Source organism: Oryza brachyantha, chromosome 8 (genome assembly GCF_000231095.2).
Source record: "Oryza brachyantha chromosome 8, ObraRS2, whole genome shotgun sequence".
Taxonomy (NCBI): domain Eukaryota; kingdom Viridiplantae; phylum Streptophyta; class Magnoliopsida; order Poales; family Poaceae; genus Oryza; species Oryza brachyantha.
Window position 1 is genome coordinate 4,114,320 of NC_023170.2, and position 21,997 is coordinate 4,136,316.

A 21,997-nucleotide genomic window follows, 5' to 3' on the forward strand; every position below is an offset into this window, starting at 1 on the left:
CACAATATTTGTTAACGAGATTCAGTCATAACCTAATCTCGTAGTAATAGAATATGAATTCTCCTCCCTGAACTAGCATATTTATTGTGTACTAGGTTATCGATGTCTTGACCAACGTTACCGTGGGCCAGTCATATCCTTATCTACGCTACACTCGTTTTAGGCGTTATGTGGTTATAATAAGAGTACAAATTTATTTAAAAGAGAGCATATCATAGAGTTTGACTCTTCTACTGGCTTACGGCAACCAACAACATACACTTATTCAATATAAACCTCTAAGTAAACTCTGCTTCCGTGAATATGCCACAAACCTAAAGATGCATTGGAAGTTCCTATAGAATTTTAAATATGAGGTTGGATTCCTCCAAAATGTGGAGCAAAGTTTCCAATAAATTTATACTCCCTCTATAATTTTTATTTAACGTCGTTGACTTTTAGATCTATTTTAACTGTTCATCTTATTCGAAATATTTATGCAAATATGAAAAGTTATAGTTACTTTGTTAATAAATCAAATGATAAGAAAATAACTAGTTAATTATATATTTTTCTGAATAATATTAATAGTCAAACATAAATCGAAAAGTCAATTATGTCTTATGGGAAAATCCAACGTCTTAGAAAACAGAAGGAGTATTTGGTATATATTTCCTTTGAAGCATGCCTACAAACCAAATAACTCGTATAGGAATAATTCCTTTGGATTGGATTCATCCATTTTTTGTCAAAAAATCTTCTTATCCAAAAGAGTAATTAAATTATTGAGAATATATCACGTTTGGCATAACTATAGCTCCTAACTCCAACTTAACTAAAGTCGATGTTGTGCACAATATAGATTCTATATTTTATGAAGCGGAGTTAGCACAATTGCTACTGAGAAATGAACTAAGGGGTGGAGTTGGTTTTTTTACAGCTCCACAAGTCTACTCCTCCTCAAAATACACACCACTCTAATTTTTTGACATATAGTTACGTAAACATGCCACTCAACTGTCCCTAAACCCATAAGGATACTATTGTAACATACCCCATCTCCTCTCTTTCAGAAGTTATCAAGCTAAACAAACTAGCCAAATAGTTTTAAACTAGCATCCAACTCCTATTAGACTTCCCTCACATTGAAATATGAGTTTGAAACGAGCCCTACCAAATAGAGGTATCATTGTACTGCGAGCAAACCATACATAGGGATGGCAATGGGTATATTCCTATCGGGTATCGGTACTCCAGACACATACCCACCGCAAAATTTAATACCATTAAAATACACATACCCGTCACGGGTAAGAAATTTTTCCATACCCGTACCCGCCTAGGTAAATCTCACCCGGCGAGTCATCCATATACCCACAACGGTTTAAAACAATTTAAATTGTATTGTTTCCATATAGTATATTACAGTAGATATTAGATACTTAAGACATCGCACATTCATATAGTGGGTAGAAAATGGATGGATGGCTTAATCATCTAGGGTTTGGTTAATTGGAATGAGCTAATTTGATATTGGGCCAAAACATGCAATTAAATTTGTGGGTATTTATTACCCATGGGTAAATGGATATGAGGTTCATAGAAACGTCCCCATACCCGCGTATCCGTTGGGTGAAGAAATTTGTCCAATTACTTATCCATGGATGATATATTTAGTTTATAACCATAGTAAACACCCACGGGGTCTCGGGTCGCGGGTCCCATTGCCATCTTTCCCCACACACAGAGGGCACCATTAATGGGTAAAGTCGGCCGGCCCACAGACCAACCGGAATGTCACGAAAGACCACAAGGCCCAATAGTTTCGATGGCACGCGGCCCAAGAAAGCGCCACACTGCATTCCTTCCTCTCTTCCTCCCTCCCTGCATTTCTCTCCCCAAAATACCCCCCCGCCTTAAACCCTCCGCCTCCGCCGCCGCCGGCCGGCCACCGCCATGCGCCGCTTCGTCGGGGCCCTCCGCCCGCTCCGCGCCGTCGTCCTGAGCCCCTTCCCGACGCCCCTCCGCGCCCTCTCCACCGCCTCGGCATCATCTACCTCCTCTTCCTCCGCCGCCGCCTCATCATCGGACTCCGACTCCGCGGCGGCGGCGGCTGCCGACTTCGACAGCTCGGAGTTCGCGCTGCCGCCATCCGGGCCAGCCTCGCAGGCGCGTAACCCGGTCTCCGCGCTCCGGAAGCTCCGGTTCGACCCCTCCCTCCGCGCGCGCGCCGACGAGGCGCTCTTCGGGAAGGAAGGGGATGGAAGGGGTGGTGGTGGTGGTGGGATGGTCGAGGCGGTGGAGGAGGAGGAGCGGTCGCGGGAGGTGGCGCTGGCCCTGCTCGAGGCCGCGCTCGAGCCGCCCGACGAGGACGACGACGTGGGCCCCGGCGAGGTCAGGGAGGAGGACCAGATGTCGCTGTCGGTCGGCATCGTCGGCGCCCCAAACGCCGGCAAGTCCTCGCTCACCAACACCATGGTAAGTGTGTTCGCGCCACAAGATAGTACTATCGATGGCTTTAGTTTGTTCTAACATTTCTTAGAGCATTGGTTGTTCGAGGTGTTATTGTGTCAAACAATGATCCTATATTCGTTGGCATTATACAGTTCTTGTGCCCATTCCCCACTTGTATGATAGCACGAGAGTATAGTGGATTTTGTTAACGTTATACGTCTCAATCTCACATTCTTAACCATGTATACTTGGTTAATTTATCCTGGCGAAAATAAATTCTAACTTCGCTAAACCTAGAATTAGCCTAGTTAACAGGAACAACAATCCTGACACCACTACAAATGCACCTAATCTAACCAAACCGTACTTCAGTTCAACAGAAAAAACTGGTTAGCTAACCTACCTGGGTTAATGCTCCCTCCATTTGTTAGTACATGGTGCTGTTAACTTTATGTCATACCTTCGACATTCATCTTATTCAAAGATTTTGTGTAAATATAGAAGTCATGCTTAGTGTGCACTTAATGATAAACCAAATCACATCAAAATAAATGATCATTATGTGATTTTCTTAATAAGACGAATGTTCAAATGTTTGTTTGCAAGGCTTGGTGTCATTTATTAAAAACCGGAGGGAGCATTAACTAAGGTAGTTATTTTAACCTAAACCTTTTTGACGGACTGATTCCCAATGAGGTTTCAACATGAAGGGAATTTGATTATATTCCCTGGGGCTCCCAAATTTCCTCTAGCTCAATGTTGAATAAGTTTAAAAGGTGTGGGCATGGCCATGAGTTGTTGCAAACTGCTGCCTCATGGTATCCTGTTTTATTTGAGTGATTTAACAGAATCGTGATGCTGTTGGTTGTCCAATTTGCAGATTTGGTTTTTATTACTACAATACCTAAACATCAATATATTATTTTTCTGGGTTTAATTTGTATTCAGTTTAGTAAGCAGGTAGACTTACCAGCTGGCTGTTGTATCGAAGCATCATTTCTAGAGATTAAATTGTTAGTAGCAAAGACAACAAATGTAAACTGTGTTTTTTGTTGCCATTTCCTATGTTAATTTGGAACCTTTACTCTGTCATTAATTGAATCAAATGGCAATGCTCCTGTTGTCCTGCTCTTTCTTTCAAAACAAAAGGTTGGTTGTAGTGGAGCTTGATGTTCTTATTCATATTTTACTACAGGTGGGAAGAAAAGTGGCTGCAGTGTCCCGCAAGACAAATACTACAACTCATGAAATTTTGGGCGTGCTGACAAAAGGGAAAACTCAAATAGTATGATCTGTTACCCAGTATTTACTTGTGCTAGTATGTAATGAATTTCACATTTTGAACTTTTGATGGTACCATCATGGATATCTCAAAATAGTCTAACAATGTCTGATTGTATTTCATTTGCAAATAATTGGATTTAAGACAATGATGAATATATTACAGTGTACATTGTGATTTATTTCTGTCATTACTGATTACATTAAGAAATATGTTCAAATCAGTCAGTATAAGCACATTTGTGCCCCATAGGCTGATTATATTTTATTCATAGATGTAACTCAAAGTTATGGAATTTCTTTAAAAAATCTGAGGTGATTGGATTTGTCTGTAGAAGTTGTTAAATTATTGTTTGTAATTAAGGACCTTCTCTAAAAATGTATGCCTATGGTGTTGTCTATAAATTTTTGTTCAATTGTTAGTTGTTTTCACTGATAAAGTGATAATATTCTCTGCAGTGCTTTTTTGACACCCCAGGGCTCATGTTAGGCCACCATGGATTGCCTCATAGGGATGTCACAGTTCGTGTAGAGAGTGCCTGGAGCTCAATTAACCTTTATGATTTATTAATAGTCATGTTTGATGTCAACAGGCATCTTAAAACGTAAGCCTTGCCAAATGTTTGAATTAATCCTTCCCTTAGTGCTGACAGTCAATCTTTGAAATGCAGTTCTTATTTTATGTAGAGATCATGATAAGCACACTTCTAATCAATTTGTTCATTTATACAGCCCTGATTCGCGAGTAATAAAGTTAATCAAACGACTGGGTGCTGAGGTAAACCCAAATCAGAAGCGTATATTATGCATGAATAAGGTTGACCTTGTGGAAGACAAAAAAGACTTGCTTAAAGTTGCAAAGGAATTTGAAGATCTTCCTGGATTTGAAAGGTTCTCCTTAGTCTGCAAGAGTTCTTGCATCTTCCTATTGTTTCGTCTGCCTCATAAAAGAAATACTTGAAATGTTAGGTACTTCATGGTATCTGGACTAAAAGGCAAAGGGGTGAAAGACCTTGTACAGTTCTTAATGGAACAGGTATTTCAGTTTATACCCAGTGTTTTTTTACTTCTGTAAATTATTCAATAGTTGTTATCTCTGTTGCATGCTGTGACAGTTTCTTATTATCAATACTCAAATCATGTCTACTCTGTAGGCAGTGAGAAGACCTTGGGATGAGGAACCAACTACAATGACTGAAGAGGTCATGAAAACTATCTCGTTGGAGGTTGTGCGGGAGAAGATGCTGAACCACATTCACCAAGTAATTTATGGACATATTGCTACTGTGTGATTGAATACTATTTGATTCTGATAGAATTGTTTGTAAGGTATGATTGAAATGTCTGCAGGAAATTCCTTACGTAATTGACCATCGTCTTATGGACTGGAAGGAGCTAAAAGATGGTTCTCTTAGGGTGGAACAGCACTTCATTGCACCAAAGCAAAGCCAACGCCAAATTCTTGTTGGGAAAAATGGCTCCAAGATTGGGTAACTCATTCTCTTATGAAAAAACTGCTCATCACCCACGCCAAAAAAAAGACTAAAGAAAAGCTTTCCATCGCAGATGGTGCCTTTTGTGAAGTGCCTCCAATCAAATTCATTCTGACAGCTATTATTATGCATGATTGGTACAATATTATTGTGTTCTCTCATTTGTGACAACTGTTGCAGGAGAATTGGTATCGAAGCTAATGAAGAATTAAGGTCCATATTCAAGCGAGATGTCCATCTGATCCTCCAAGTTAGAGTTGCTAAAAAGAGGAATGCATAAACAGATTGTGAGTATCTTTCACATTTCATTGCTTCTGGTACAGTACCATGTTTTGTCAGCCGCTATGGTCATCAACTTTGCTTGAAAGGCTAGAAAATTAATATTCTAATATTACCAGCTGTCTTCTGTTGTAACGAGGTTACGGAATTTGATAGTTTGGGTTCTACCACCTTGCTTAATAAACAATATATTTCATTCATGCAGTTCAAGCTCCTGTATAGACAACCATTTCCCAATTTGGGAATATAATTGTGGAGTTTGCAGAATGCCCATTCATGTGACAATATCAATCTGGCAAATGCTTGGATTCAGGGGTTGATGACTATTTTAAATTAATAGCATCTTCGGCAAATCAAGATGCCCAAGCATTTGAATCATGAGCAGCGGTTCCGGATGATGAACTGAACTGCTTGGTAATGTTCGCGGCAATGTTGCAGTGGTAAAGAAATGGCTTGTCAAGTGTTGTGAGCTGCACACCCCGAGTATGTTATTTGTGTTGATATAAAGATATCTGGACTAGACTACTGAGATCAATTCTTTTAGTTCAAATAAGTTACCTTAGCCTGTATCTTGAAAGATGACTGATGCACTGTTGTGACCTAACAGTAACTAACAAAGAAATGGCATTGTATGGATGATGATCTCCGGAACTGTGCCTTGAGACAAATTCCCAAATTTCATACTGTTCTAGTTTTGGTGGAATGTAACTTCGGTGGAAATCTTGTAATGTTGGACATGCCCTTTTGATGATCAAGTGATTAATGTGACTGGTATCTATCTTGGGGGATCGATACTGTCTCGTGAGGCTGATGCTAATCACTGCACTAAACGCAGGTTTGTAACTTGATTTTTTTGTTAGACATGTCCCTGAAGCATGGTGTTCATGGCCAGCGGTGGGCTTCGGCGACGGCGACGGCGACGCTGTGCTGTCTGCGGCAGTAACCTCGGTGGCGGCGCCGCCGTCGTGGATGGTGTTGCCGACGTCGATGACGAAGCGGTACCTGACGTCGGACTTGGCGAGGCTCTCCATGGCCGTGTTCACGTAGTCCGCGCCGATCACCTCCACGTCCGCCGTCACGCCGTGGTTGGCCGCGAAGTCGATCATCTCCTGCGTGTCCGCCATGCCGCCGAAGCTACTCCCGGCCAGCGTCTTGCTCCCTGCCAATCATAAATCACTATTTATTTTTATTTATATGTGATAATTAATCTAGACAAATATACTAACATATATATGGATATATGTGAATCTAAATAAATTTAAAAAGTCTTATAATATGTAACAGATGGGGTACTATCATTGTTCACGGATTTTTTTTTGGCATTTGCTAGATTCGTGTTAAAATGGTCGGAAAATTTATCTCCTATTTTCATTTCCATATTTTTTTTGTTCAAAAACAAAAAATGAAATGGTAAAGACAGAAAAAGAAATGATATGGACGTTGTTGGAATTTTGGAAACGGTAGCAAAAAAACAAAAATATCGATATCAGTTAGTAAGCAAAAATGCATGTGGAAAATAATGATATAACAAAGCGGAGAGCGACGTGACAGCATGACACACGGAGCATCACGGGCACAGGGGCGTGGGCATGTTGCGCATGGCGCGTGGGCCCTATGGGAACACGGCATGGCACATGGGCTAGACCTGGACACATGGGCGTGGCCAAGAGGGGAACGTTCCTGGTTGTTCGCCCAAGTGTGGGTTTGTTGGACCAACGGAGACGTCGGGTCCTTTGAGGATGGGTGTATGTAACATTCTAGCTCAATGATTAATAGGATTTGACAGAATACTCATATCAACAAGTTGTAACTTTTTTTTTGAAAGTTTATCTTAAAAAATCCTGAAATTAAGTGTGCTTAGTCTGAAACAATCTTAGAATGAAAAGACTTGTGTTGGTTATATGGGAGAGATCTTGATGTACTAGAGAGCAGCCTCGTGTTAACGCCCGACGTAGGGTGGCACAACGGTGCGACGGCATAGGGCACGGTGGTGTGGACCAACACAGCGGTGGCATTTACCTTTTACCGGCTAGAACGGTTAGAAAAAATTGAAAACAGTAGCTGGTACAGTACGGTCGGGGTTTCTGTACCGTTTTCAACCGTACTTACAGTATAAAACGTTACAGTATAAAACGGGGGAGTAGCAATGTATAGCAAGTTGTTGCCATGGATATATATATAGAGAGAGCTTATGTATATATAGCTGCATGTGCATGGTGTTACCGATGATCAGGTCGAAGGGTGCAACCTCCAGCGGCATCTCCGGCAGGCCAAGCAGGATCAGCTTGCCGTTGGGCTTCAGCAGCCGGAACAGCGGCGCCATGGGGATGTTCGCCGACGCCGTGCTCAGGATCCCATCCATGGAGGACGTCGCCGCCTGCATATGCATCCCAACAAATTAAAGATCAACATCAGCATACGTGCTTCCCTCCCATCTGCACATATATATCCCGGCCAGCCAGAGGTTGACATCGAATTAATCATCCGCGTGCCTTCATCTCGTCGGCGTTGCTGCTGACCACGAAGGCGTCGGCGCCGAGCCTCCCCAGCGCCTCCTCCTTCTTCCCCGGCGACGAGCTGATCACCGTCACCTTCACCCCGAATGCCTTGGCGAACTTCACCGCGACGTGGCCGAGCCCACCGAGGCCGAGCACGCCGACGTGCTTCCCGGGGACGTTCAGGCCGTGGTGCTTCATGGGGCTGTACACGGTGATGCCGGCGCACAGCAGCGGCGCGCCATCGTCGAGCGGCATGGACTCCGGGAACCCGACCACGATGCGCTCGCGCACCACCACCGTGGTCGAGTAGCCGCCGTAGGTGACGGCGCCGCCCCGGTCGACGGAGTTGTAGGTGAAGACGATCCCGCCGGTGCAGTGGTTCTCGAAGGCCCGGTGGCAGCTCTCGCAGGACTGGCACGAGTCCACTATGCTCCCGACGCCGACGCGGTCGCCGGCCTTGAACCTTGCCACGTTCTTCCCCACCTCCGTCACCACGCCGGTGATCTCGTGGCTGCGTCCACACACAGAAAAATGAAATAGAGAGCAGTTTCACTTCACTCGCTTGCTTTACTCTACTTTGAACTAAGTTTAGGTTGATGCGGTGACTAAGTTTGGACTGAGCGGTGCACATACCATAAAAATTAACAATCTATGTTAGGAGAAAAAAAAATCTAGACCGGATTTATTGTCGATCCTCACCCTATGTAGCTCCGCTTTTGTTCAGTTGTGAGTATAGTCTGTGCATGGATGCAACCAATCGATAATATTGAGAAAAAAAAAGGAAACTGCATATATATCCAAATCCAAATTCACCACACCATGGCTAGTGCTGCATGCGTGAGTGGAACACGAAATAGCTAGCTAGCTCTAGCTAGAACCAATTAAACATACAGTAGTAGAAGAAATAGATTAAGCAGCAGTTAATTAATAACCAAAAGTACTTTACCCCCGAAATTGAAGTCCATTAATTCTCCTTAATTATGGCCGCGCCGCTGGTCAGATCATACCAGGCCAGGTGGCGGCGTGCATGCCTGCCAGATCGATCGAACATTCTAGCTCAAGCATGCGTGCGTGCGTCCGGGTGAGGACGAGCGGGGAGAGGTGGCCGGAGGCGTCGCGCGCCGCCGCCTTCCTCGCGTGCTGATTCCCCGCCGCCGCCGCCGTGGGAGCCATCGCCGGTGATTCGGTGCGACCAAAAAAGTGAGCGCACGTTCGGAGCGCTTTTAAAGATGGGTCGCTGAAGGCTGGGGCCCACTGTGGGCGGTGGGGAGATCCTCCGCGTTGATGACGTGTCGACACGGAGCACTAGTTCTTCGGCCTTGTTGTCATTTTCCTTCCTGCCTTGGCATAAGCCGGCCCCAGAAGCGAAGCGAATTTTTTTGGATTTTTAATTTTATTTAATAAATAATTCCCAAAATTGATTTTTTATTTCAAAAAATCACATATTTAACCTCATGCCGCCCTCTACGAGAGCAGAAAGCCTACGTGGAATACGACGTGGCAGATGGTAGCGGAGACGACGACGACGGCAAGGCGCATTTTTGCGTTTAGGGGCGAAAGGGGTTTTATGCAAAAATGTACATATATAATTGTTTAATCATAAGTACTTTGTTTTCAAATCCCGATAGACCTCTAGGATAGAAGAGAGTGCTGGTGACCACTGAGCTAAAGTAGTACTTATGCATTATAAATATATGTATCAAACCGCGGTTCAATCGAAAAGTTCTCGGACGCAACCTGTAGTTATTGCAAAATTGCCCCCGCGCTGTCATTGCCGGTCCGCAGCTCCCTCCCTATCGTTTGGCACGTCACCTTTCCGCGGAGGGTGGCAGGAGGTTAGATTTGAAAATATTGAAAAAAAATAAATTTTTGTAAATTATTTATTAAATAAAACTAAAAATTTTAAAAATTCCTCCTTTGTTCCCTTGCCTCGAACCGCAAGCCGCCCTAACTCCCATGGCCGGAGTCGCTACCTCCAAGCCCGGCATGCCAGAGCTAGGGTTTTGACCGCAACACCTGAGCTCCAAAATTCGTCGCTTGCGATCACCTTCCCCTCAAATTGAGAGTAAAAATGGGTTCCTCACTCCCCTGTACACCTTTTCCGTCAAATTCTCTACCCAGAATGCCTCCGGAATTCCGCCGGCGCCGCCTCCAACATGCATATGCCACCGTTTCTTTGATCTGATGCCACCTCTGGTCAGCCGCGCCATCGCCCTCGGCAACGCCGACCTAAGCCGCCGCCTCCCTTGGATTTCCCTGGACCCACCGGCCATGTGGGGACCTAGTTGGAGCACTGCCACCATGAGCGCCACCGCGCCTCCCTCCTACTGCTCACCGTCGCTAGGCAACTCCATCGCCATCGAACATGACGGCATGGTCGCCCCGACCTCCAACACCACGGAGCCAACCTCCACTCGCTGTCGGCGCCTGCCCAAAGAAAACCGAAGAAAGGAGAAAAATCGTTCGATTTTCTCTTTTTCCAAAAGAAAATAATTCAGAAAATTATCTATTCGTAGGTTCAAGTGGTTCACTGACTTTTGGACCTCAGATTTAAAATCTGAGACCTGTTCTGGGCTCCATGAATTATTTTCAATCCAATGGTGCTAGTTTCATCACCATCTGAGACTCTAGTGACATAACCCTAATTTTGAACCTACGGTTTACTATTCACTGAAAATGTCAAACTGATCCAAATTATTTCAACCACCCTTATCGTGTCCTCCATCCCTACCAAGGAGCTATCTCTAACCAAGGAGTAATCTCCACTGCCCCCATATTCATGTGACCATGCATCGATATATGAGGATAGGCCGGTTGTCAAAGAAGCTCGAGTTTTCCACAGGGAGGCATGTAAAAAAATACTGAAAAAGATCTGCAAGTTTAACCCATAGTCAATTGACAAGGATAAAAAGAGGATATTAATGGTCATGACTTTAAGGGGGAGAAGTATTCTAGACAAGGTACCATTAACATATGCACAAAAGTTAGCGCTTAGTGCTAAAGAGGACACACAATCAACGTCTCCTTGGTAGTCTCCAAGGTCTGCGGAACGGGAAGACCCTTCCTACTGAAGCACATATTGGATGAACTACCATGCCAAATGCACAAGTTTTATGAATGACATATGAAGGCGACTAGCAAAGGGTTTGAATTTGTAACTGTAAAGATCCATGTGACTGCATTCATGGCTGGACCTCATAGGATATATCAAATCGACCTTAGAGAGATTCATGCCATCTACACTTCTGAGAGAACAAAAATTTACACTTACAGAGAGTAAAAAATTAACACAGTCGGTGAATGGTGCCTGTAAGTGGCAAACAAAAATATTATATTATTTTTACCTATTGTCCATCAAAATAAATAAATCATTCATTATGTCTCTATGTTTTTTCTATAGCTCCCAATTCCATGACATTGAACGAACGTGATCTCCAGTTGGGTACCTCAACCTAAGTAGTATTCACAAGACACAACATATACATGTGCTTAGCAAAAACTCTACGGCGTTAAAGGACAAGACAATTGAGGAGTAGAGATAATACAAAAAATGACTACATGAAGAAAATTAAATGGTCAATGTTGTCACTACATACATGGCAGGAGCCTTCAAGTCAAAGAACTAATATTTGCTCCCTACAATTTCGAGTAAGTTGTACATGTAATCTGATAGATTATTTCGGAGTATTTTTTCATTACATGTCACTATAACGATTATAATACAACTATCATTTTTTTGAGACCACTATATTTTACTTATGATATATTACAAGGAATGCTTCACAGTAGTCCTTGACCAAACAGACTATGGTCAACAAAAATATATGGAAATCCTCGCTATTTTGAACTAGTAAAGTTCAATCTTCATGTACATTAGTTTTTTTTAACAATATTCATATTTCTTTATAAAAAATTATGGGTTTCCCGGATATGGGGTATACCTCTACACTACATGTATTCATATAGGAAGGAGTCATGAATTTTAAAGAAAGATGTAAAGATAGATATTGAGCTGTAACCGGCTAGGGATATGGTAAGGATTAGGTTTTCACGTTCGGATTTCTATAGCTAACCATGTATGAGTTAGATAGGCTTAGTCTTATCAGATTATGCCTCTATCTCTTGTAACCATATCCACCGATATATAAGGGAAGACAGGTGGCCCCTCAAGGATGGAGAGAGAGATAGAGAGAGTGTGGATGAGAAAGATGAAGGGGCACAATGGAATGGAAAGGATTTTGGGCCTTATCTAGGCCTGAAAACGCTGGCTCGTTTCAATGGCACATGATTCAACAAGTGTTATTGCATCCCTACTGGGCTTTGCGAACCATTACCTAGGCATGGTGTTGGTGATGTTTTGCCATGTCATTGAGAACTTTGCGATTTTTATGGTTTGCCCAACGGTAACATAAATATTGTAATTTCTCTCGTTAGGATACCAACGGTATACCCTTCAAATGGGCCGATTGCTATTTTTTTTTGAAAATGCAAATGCCAGTTGGACATATCCTAGGCACACAAGTACAGTTAAGTATGTGCGAGATTTGAGTGGGCCTAGGCTACTCAGGATTTTAATCACTTAGTTGATCTTTGATTATGCTATTTAGCATTATCTTTTATTTGGTAAGATAGTGTTTAATTATCTATTTGAGATGCTATGACATGATTCACATCTTCTAAACCACTCAGGTTGTTAGCACTCAGGAGAGAGCCACTCGGGTTTGTGAGCAATCAAGAGAGTGTTGCTCATATTGGGATTACATCCTATTCTGAGGATGCCTTAGGTTGTAAGCGTTTATTAGACTCTATGTTTAACTATTTTTTATTTAAGGATAGAGTTAGTGGCTACACCTATTAGGTGCATCTACTTGATGCACTTAATTCTTATTTATACTAATATAGTCTTTGTTAGACTCTATGTTTAATTGTTGATCGCTTAAGCATAGAGTCAGGGGCTATATCTAATAGGTGCATTTATTAATTTTCACTTTTTCAGAGCCTTGCACAACCTGTAAAGTCTTAGAGAGAACACACTCGGAGATGTCCAATATGTTATGTCAAGATATTCTCAGCCATTGATTTTTGTTTCTCGCTTGACACCCCTGTATTACTGTCGATTTCAATGATTGACACAAATGTTAATTAATTGCAACAATATCAATTATTACAAAGAAAGGGGAGGTGCAGCAGTGGAGCCAAACAGAAAACTTACGGTCAAAACCAAATGGTCGAAAATGACAGACTGCTTAAATGCATTATTTTATCTTAGTATCAATTCATATATATTTATAAATGTTATACTATAGTGCTTTAAACAACAACCATTTATAGTGCTTTAAATCACAGACTTCCTAAAGTGCTTTAAACAACAACCAGGTACACTATAGTGTGGATACTACGTCTGTGAGATGTTAAACGGAAGATACATTACAGGCCCCCAACACAAGGTTTAAAGTCAACCATTATATTTTGCACATGACTATTCAATAATAGTTGGTGTTTTATAATAACACCAATAATATTTCCTCTTATAGATTGTTCAAATCCCTATTGTAGCACAATGCTTTGATGATAGGACATTAAACAATCTATGCGCCGATATATGCCGCTTCCTCCATTTGGATATATTCAATGTATTAGCTAGTTGTTCTTTAATATGGTTCTGAGTTATATTAATTCATATATATTTGTCCTTTCCGTAATGATATGATTCATTATACATGCAATATTTATTTTTTATTAGAATTTGTTTAAAACTCTGTACTATTTACCATCAGAGAAACAATAAAACATAAAAAAGAGGAAAATTAACCTAGATTTTTATGTCTAAAGCAATTATCGTAGAAACAACTTTGATCACTGCCTGTGAAGATTAGCTATTGTACGTGGCTGCGTAAGTGGACCGCTTGCAATAATGATTCTTTGTATAGGCTCATTTTCACAAGCGTCCTAGGCAGGCGAAGAACAGTTCTCATATTGTGCAAAAAATTTCTACTGTAGTGTGGATTCCTATGTATGCATTACTTAAGAAAAGGGCCAGCTAGATGTCCTGTCCAGAGCAAAAATATGTGGCTTCATCTTCACCAGTTGAATCATTAGAAGGAACCATGTGACAAGAAAAGCATTGATCTCGGACCTCTCTTCGATCAATTCGTCACATTAACTGAAATCAAGTATATACAAGCTAGGAATAATGCTTGCATGTCAGCACAGCTTCTCTTTACTCTTTTGCTCTTTGCTCTTTTGTGCAAGAAATGCATGTAATACGACCGAGGTTACATGGCTCTTTACTCTTTTGATTTGTTCCAACTCAAGATAGGGATCATAGTTCTTGCAAAGGGCTATAAATATGTATTTGTGCCACAAGTAATAAGCATGCCCAGGAGGCACATACACAAACCACAGACAGCACACTTGGCCTGATTAAGGTAGTATGGACTGCACAAGTATTTTAGATTACTTTTTCTCCATTCCTTGTTAAGTTCGTCAACTAATCACTACTATGTAGGGATAAATTATTAATAATGGTTTTTCAGTGGTCAACAAATGTTAATTTTGACACTGTGAAATCCTTCTGGGAAGTGTTAATATATCTTGTTTTCTATGTTTGATGCTACCTTGCTATGTAGGAAATTAAGGCAGCAAGAGTCACAGGGATCGACTAATATTCCGAGTATGTAAATATGCATTTACCCTTGTATTATATCAGGCAATGAATCCTTCTATTTATATCTAAATTGTTACGTCTATATTTCTTTTGACATGTATATATGTTACATATTTTCTTAGCTAGTCGATTTTTATTTTCATGTTCATATCGTTTGAGTCTTCTGGCGACTGCGGAAGTTCTTGTTTGATGACAAATTTTGATCTATAGCACAAAAAACATTCCCGTACCATAATTTATAAAAAATACAAAACTTTTTGCTTCACACTGTTAGTGCAGCTCCTCATTTTTCTTGGTGTCACACCTACCATTAATTTAAGATAACGAATGGAATTATCATGGCTAGCAACATGCAAAGACCAAATTGCCCTTATTACATAGGGCACATCACATACTCATGGGCTTGGATGATCCGCCTCTCTCGTTCCTCGATCTTTCTAGAGCCATGTCTGTTGGCTCTCTCTTTCCCTCGACTTAGACGTCGACGATACACCAATATGGAAGGAAGCTCACAGGAAGCACCAAAGGCACGGGGGTGGGGGTGGGGGTGTGGTGGTGGTTTAGGGAGAAAACCGTGAGTGGCGTCGACGACACCATTGCTGCTAGGTGTTGGCATAAGTAGGTTTGCGGAATGTGGTCTTGGAACGTTCTCATGTTTGATTTATTTAATGGCCTATATACTGTTCAGTTGTGCACAAATGGACGATGGATATAGATAAGGCCAGTCTTGTGCAGAAAGGCTACTGCATGAGCGTCACGCATGGTTTCCATTTTCGGCTCATGTTAAGTGAACTTTTCCTTTTTGGCAAGATCATCAGTCTGATGCCTTTCTGGGCAGATAGAAACTTTCTCATTTCATAAAGTAAGACTTTCTAGTCTTGTCTTGATTCACATGGATACATATATATTCGACTGAAACAACATTGGAGCAACAAAGGATATGTTTTAAGAATTGTTTTCTTGGGCTTTGATGTAGGGTTTTCTTGTGCTTGGTGGAAAATTTTAGTAGTTGTAGAAGGGACTACAGACCTAGTGTGCACCACATCTACACGCTAGTACGAGAGATAGTTCAAACTATTAAAACAAACTCCCCTCTTAATAGTACGGTCTTTTAGAAAAACAAACATATATCTATTGCATTGACCGTACACCTTGAAAGAATTTTCGTACCAAGATTCCTTTGCCCTTTACAGTTTATCTTGACCATCATTGATCTTGATGGATCATTGGATGTCTAACCTTTCTGAATCAAACTTAAAATAAAATATTAGTCGGATTATTATATTGTCATCAATCACCAAAACATCAACACATAGGGGTCTAGAGCTTTCCGATAGTTGAGTGATCTAATATGAAATTTTCTCTTATTTATGCTACATCAGGAAAAAAACCCATTTAACTGTGTGAGGGGTAGGATTTATTTCAAAAAAAAGCAAATAGGAACAAATAGTTGCAAAAAAGCCTAGAAGCCATAGTTTCAAAACTACTTGCACGTAGAAAATAAAGGCATTCACGTTTAGAAATTGGAAAAGTGCCTAGAAGATAAAGTTTTGAAGCTATAGTATTTTACATTTGTTGTCCACCTTCCCTGTTTCTAGCTTATAAGGATAGCCAAAAAAACCCCTTTACTTTCCACTTATCCCCTATGTTCTTGCACCCTTTGCCACCTCCCCCTCTCACCACAAGACATGCCCTGAAGCAAGTGCCCTGCTTCTTAACTCCCTCATTCAAGTGCTTTGGCAGTTACAACCTACAAGCCTAGCAATTGGATATTTGGCTACTTATGGAACCATATGTAGCCATGCATGTGCAACAATTACAAAACTTGGATGAGTGCTTGCCATCTAATTTGCTCCTTGTGAATATTCCATATACCAAATGGATATGTCTATAATACCAACTCCCTTTGTTCCATTTTAATTTTTACATGCCCTTTAGGAAATGGGCATAGTTGCCAATACATGTTTTTTGTCATTATAAACTAAAGTACTTTTTATGACAAATATAAAATATCATTTTTAAATACCAATGAAATCTAAATAGGTTCCCATATACTCGTGATTAATTTTTTTAGATATTTCTGCATGCATCTAAAAATATAGTATCTTTGAGATTAGAAAATATCTTGTGTTTGGTAATTAAAGTGCCACAAATACTGAAATATATCTTGTTTATCACTATCCCTCCAGGGTCAGCAATATAGCAAATAATTCGATTAGCAATGGGTAGTTTGTTGGAACTACTTGATGTGTGGGAGATCCAGTTGCTTGTGCTTGTTAGCTTCATCCTTCAAGTGTTCCTCTTCTTCACCGGCAGTCTTCGAAAGCGAAGCACCAATGGATTGCTCAGGGGCACCATTTGGTTGGCATACCTAGGAGCAGACTTGGTAGCGATTTATGCTCTAGGTTACCTCTCGCGACACGTGGACACCACTGTCAAAAAGGGCTACAGCACATTAGGGGAAAGCCACCCACTTGTTTTCCTGTGGGCGCCTTTCCTCCTGATTCATCTTGGTGGGCAGGACACCATCACTGCTTTCTCCATAGAGGACAATAACCTGTGGCTGAGACATCTGCTAAACTTGGTAGTTCAGGTGACCTTGTCCTTGTATGTATTCTTGAAGTCCACTTCCTGGCACAACAATGTGCAGCTTCTTGTTCCGGGCATTCTCTTGTTTGCTGCTGGAATTATCAAGTATGGAGAGCGGACAGTGGCTCTCATGTGTGGGAGACAAAGCAACAACATCATGTCACCCGCTATTAAAATTAGCAAGGAGATGTTTCAGAACAGTTCAGCTGTGATGTTTACAAGGGACTTGTTTGTGCTGCCCTAGGAATGAAAAAAATGACCGATGTGTTTTTTGGAAGGCGTGCACTTGTGGATTATAAAAGTGAAAATTTTGTTCCCGAACTTGATCCTAGCATGGTGCCCAAAGTCTTGGATATTGAGCTTAGTTTGATGTATGATGATATGTATACCAAGGGTGCATTACTACAGAAAAGAAGTGCCATCGTAACACGGTGCATCTCTCAAGTATGTATTATTGCTGCCCTCGTGATATTTGCTGTCATGAGCAACAAACAAGCACCTGGCATATCACACAGTAGTGTTGATGTTGGGATCACCTACATGTTGTTTATTGGAAGTATTCTGCTAGATGTCTGTGCTTTGTTTACAGTGTTGCTGGCTTCACCTTGGACATGGTGGTGGCTAGAGGATCGAGGATATCATAGGTTGGCTCACATATCATGGTCTCTTGTTGGGAGGCCAGAATCAAGGCCACTGTGGTCAAACAAAATGGGCCAGTACTGCTTTCTAAGCTACCTTGGCTCGTACAATGAGCCAGTTACAGTGTCCCAAAGAGTGGTGGGAATGATGAGGAAGATAGCGAGAGCAGTCGGCGTTGAAAGCCAGGAGATCAACTGGAAATTATTTTGGGTGAGCAAGTTGGTTGACACCAGGTACGAGACGGTCGACAAAGAGGTGATGAAGTGTGTGGTGGATGAGATTCTAAGCCTCACATCATCCAGACAATTCAGGCAGAAGTATCGACACATGGGGCCATTTATCAACTGGTTGTCAGGAATGGGATCACAACTTGGCGGATTTGCTTTTTCCATTAAATTGCTGCATGTTATAACAAATACTTACTTGATGAAAGTCAGTGAGGCATCCAGCTCCTCCATCACCGCTTTGGCAAAAGTCTGCCAAAAATTATCCAACTATATGATGTACCTGGTTTCTGTGGACAAAGATGTTTCTACCTTATTGCAGCGGGGAATTATGAATACCAGATTTTTCTGGACGATTTTGGACGACATCACCGTCAATAGCATGGACTTCTCCCCGGATGATCTCATAGAGAAACTACGATATGGAGACGCCGGCAAGGTATTCCCTTGGATGGAGGAGCAGAACGAGGAGGCGCTGGAGGAGCTGAGAGACGTTTGGGTGAGGCTCCTCATCTACGCCGCCAGCAAGTCCCGGAGGGAGGCACACGCGGCGCAGCTGGCCAGAGGTGGGGAGCTCCTCACCTTCGTATGGCTGCTCATGCAACACCGTGGCATCGGGGATGGCATGCCGCTTCGGCTCGATCTGTCAGCTGCCCCATCTGGAGATGACCCTATATTCAAAGTAATCAACCTCTTCGATCTCTAGTTCTGATGGATCGAGCACGCGTGCGTGTGCGTGACTCTGATCGATCAACGACGTACAACAAGTAATCAGTCAACTGTATAAGCTTTTCAATATCGCTGTGTATCCATGTCGATCTATATCATGGTTAGTTATTACTACGTTCGTTTTTCTGTTCGAAGTTGTTGACTTCCAGATGATCATCCTTCATTTATATATATATATATATATATATATATATATATATATATATATATATATATATATATTATTGTAAATAAATATATTATAAGCATAACTTATATTTTTTTGTATATTTTTTAAAAAATAAATAAGAAAAATGGTCAAAATTTCAAAATCAATGAAGTCAAAAAGAACGGACGGAGGGATTACTTATTAACTAACTAGTGACATCATTCTTGTTTAAAGTGATTATATTAGTGGCGCACACTGCATTAATTTTGGGAATAGGATGAAAAGAGTTAATTTTGAGGTTTTTTCTCCGAAGTTTATTTTACAGCATTATCTTCTAAATTTCTAAGAATACATATATAGATCACAACTTATTTTTTGTTTGCAAACATGCTGTCACTCCAACAAGAGAGACATTGAGTAGACAAGGTATTGGATAATGTTTTCCCTTGTGCTTTTGGGTTGACGTCAAAAGCTGGCCCGATGACGTGTCACACACGAGGCCTTGAAGTCTCTAGGGCCGCTTCAGTGCAAAACCTAAATTCTTACAAAACACGAGCGGACCAGTCAATTTGATCCTGTAACTGACAAGATATGGAAAAACATAAATAAAATGTTAACCCTAAAGATTCTTATTTATACTAATATAGCCTTTGTTAGACTCTATGTTTAATTGTTTCTCGCTTAAGCATAGAGTCCGGGGCTATATCTAATAGGTGCATCTATTAATTTTCACTTTTTCGGAGCCTTCCATAACCCGTAAAATCTTGGAGAGAACACACTTGGAGATGTCCAATATGCTATGTCAAGATGTTCTCAGCCATTGATTTCTGTTTCTGGACTGTCGATCTCAATGATTGACACAAATGTTAATTAGTTGCAACAATATCGATTATTACAAAGAAAGGGGAGATGCAGCAGTGGAGCCAAACAGAAAGCTTATAGTCAAAACCAAATGGTCAGAAATGACAGACTGCTTAAATGCATTATTTTATCTTAGTATCAATTCATATATATTTATAGATGTTATAGTATTCTTCCTAAAGTGCTTTAAGCAATCACCGGGTACACAACAGTGTGGATACTACGTCTGCGAGATGTTAGAGTGAACGGAAGATACATTACAGACCCCCAACACAAGGTTCAAATACAACCAATATATTTTGCACATAACTATTCAATAATAGTAGGTCTTTTATAATAGCACCAATAATATTTCCTCTTATAGATTGTTCAAATCCCTATTGTAGCACAAAGCTTCGATGATAGGACATTAAACAATCTATGCGCCGATATATCCGCTTCCTTCATTTGGATATATTCAATGTATTTGGTAGTTGTTCTTTAATATGGTGCTGAGTTATATTCATATATATTTGTCCTTTCCATAATGATATGATTCATTATACATGCAATATTTATTTTTTTTATTAGAATTTATTTAAAACTCTGTGCACTATTTACCATCGGAGAAACAATAAAACATAAAAAAGAGGAAAACCTACATTTTTATGTCTAAAATAATATCATAGGCACAACTTTGATCACTGCCTATGAAGATTAGCTATTGTACGTGGCTGCGTAAGTGGACTGCTTGCGATAATGATTCTTTGTAGGCTCATTTTCGCAAATGAAAAGTGCTAGGCGGGCAAAGAACAGTTCTCATATCCTGCAAAAAGGGGTTTCTATTGTAGCGTGGATTCCTCCTATGTATGCATTACTTAAAAAAAGAGCCAACTAGATGTCCTGTCCAGAGCAAAAATATATACGTGGCTTCATCTTCACCAGTTGAATCATTAGAAGGAACCATGTGACAAGAAAAGCATTGATCTCGGACCTCTCTTCAATTTGTCACATTAACTGAATCAAGTATATGCAAGCTAAGAATAATGCTTGCATGTCAGGACAGCTTCTCTTTACTCTTTTGCTCTTTGCTCTTTTGTGCAAGAAATGCATGTAATACGACCGAGGTTACATGGCTCTTTACTCTTTTGATTTGTTCCAACTCAAGATAGGGATCACAGTTCTTGCAAAGGGCTATAAATATGTATTTGTGCCACAAGTAATAAGCATGCCCAGGAGGCACATACACAAACCACAGACGACACACTTGGCCTGATTAAGGTACTGAACTGCACAAGTATTTTAGATTACTTTGTCTCCATTCCTTGTTAAGTTCGACTGATCACTACTATGTAGGGATAAATTATTAATACTGGTTTTTCAGTGGTTAACAAATGTTAATTTTGACACTGTGAAATCCTTCTGGGAAGTGTTAATATATCTTGTTTTCTAATGTTTGATGCTACCTTGCTATGTAGGAAATTAAGGCAGCAAGAGTCACAGGGATCGACTAATCCAAGTATGTAAACAATTGCACTTGTATTATATCAGGAAATGAATCCTTGCTTTATATCTAAATTGTTATGTCTGTGTTTCTTTTGACATGTATATATGTGCCATATTTTCTTAGCTAGTCGATTTTTATTTTCATGTTCATATCTTTTGAGTCTTCCGGCGATTGCAGAAGTGCTTGTTTGATGACAAATTTCGATCTATAGCACAAGAAACATTCCTGTACCATAATGTAAAAAAAAATAAAAAAATACAAAACCTTTTGCTTCACACTGTTAGTGCAGCTCCTCGTTTTTCTTTGTGTTACAACAACCATTAAATTTAAGATAACGAATGAAATTATCATGCATGGCTAGCAACATGCAAAGACCAAATTGCCCTTATTACATAGGGCAAATCACATACTCATGGGCTTGGATGATCGGCCTCTCTCGTTCCTCGATCTTTCCAGAGCCATGTCTGTCGGCTCTCTCTTTCCCTCGACTTAGACGTCGACGATACACCAATATGGAAGGAAGCTCACAGGAAGCACCAAAGGCATGGGGGTGGGGGTGGGGGTGTGGTGGTGGTTTAGGGAGAAAACCGTGAGTGGCGTCGACGGCACCATTGCTGCTAGGTGTTGGCATAAGTAGGTTTGCGGAATGTGGTCTTGGAACGTTCTCATG

General features: G+C 41.0%; 3 protein-coding genes across 3 annotated transcripts; 2 read left to right on the plus strand and 1 right to left on the minus strand.

Annotated features, from left to right (window-relative positions):
* The first annotated feature begins 1,867 nt into the window (after positions 1-1,867).
* Positions 1,868-6,130, plus strand: LOC102703994 (GTP-binding protein ERG). The gene is made up of 9 exons (XM_006659870.3): positions 1,868-2,457; positions 3,629-3,718; positions 4,174-4,319; positions 4,447-4,605; positions 4,684-4,750; positions 4,869-4,976; positions 5,065-5,204; positions 5,388-5,494; positions 5,692-6,130. The coding sequence occupies exons 1-8, from the start codon at positions 1,936-1,938 to the stop codon at positions 5,485-5,487; spliced, it is 1,332 nt and encodes a 443-aa protein (XP_006659933.2). The 5' UTR covers positions 1,868-1,935; the 3' UTR covers positions 5,488-5,494; positions 5,692-6,130.
* LOC102704272 (probable cinnamyl alcohol dehydrogenase 5) lies at positions 5,840-10,194 on the minus strand. Its single transcript, XM_040526731.1, has 6 exons — positions 10,079-10,194; positions 7,979-8,495; positions 7,710-7,863; positions 6,308-6,645; positions 6,045-6,086; positions 5,840-5,956 (listed from the first exon to the last, which is right to left on the minus strand). The coding sequence occupies exons 1-6, from the start codon at positions 10,192-10,194 to the stop codon at positions 5,840-5,842; spliced, it is 1,284 nt and encodes a 427-aa protein (XP_040382665.1).
* Positions 10,195-16,872: 6,678 nt separating this feature from the next.
* On the plus strand, positions 16,873-18,809 carry LOC102704546. The gene is made up of 2 exons (XM_015840440.2): positions 16,873-17,468; positions 17,573-18,809. Exons 1-2 carry the CDS (start codon positions 16,873-16,875, stop codon positions 18,807-18,809), a joined length of 1,833 nt encoding a protein of 610 aa, XP_015695926.2.
* Positions 18,810-21,997: the final 3,188 nt, after the last annotated feature.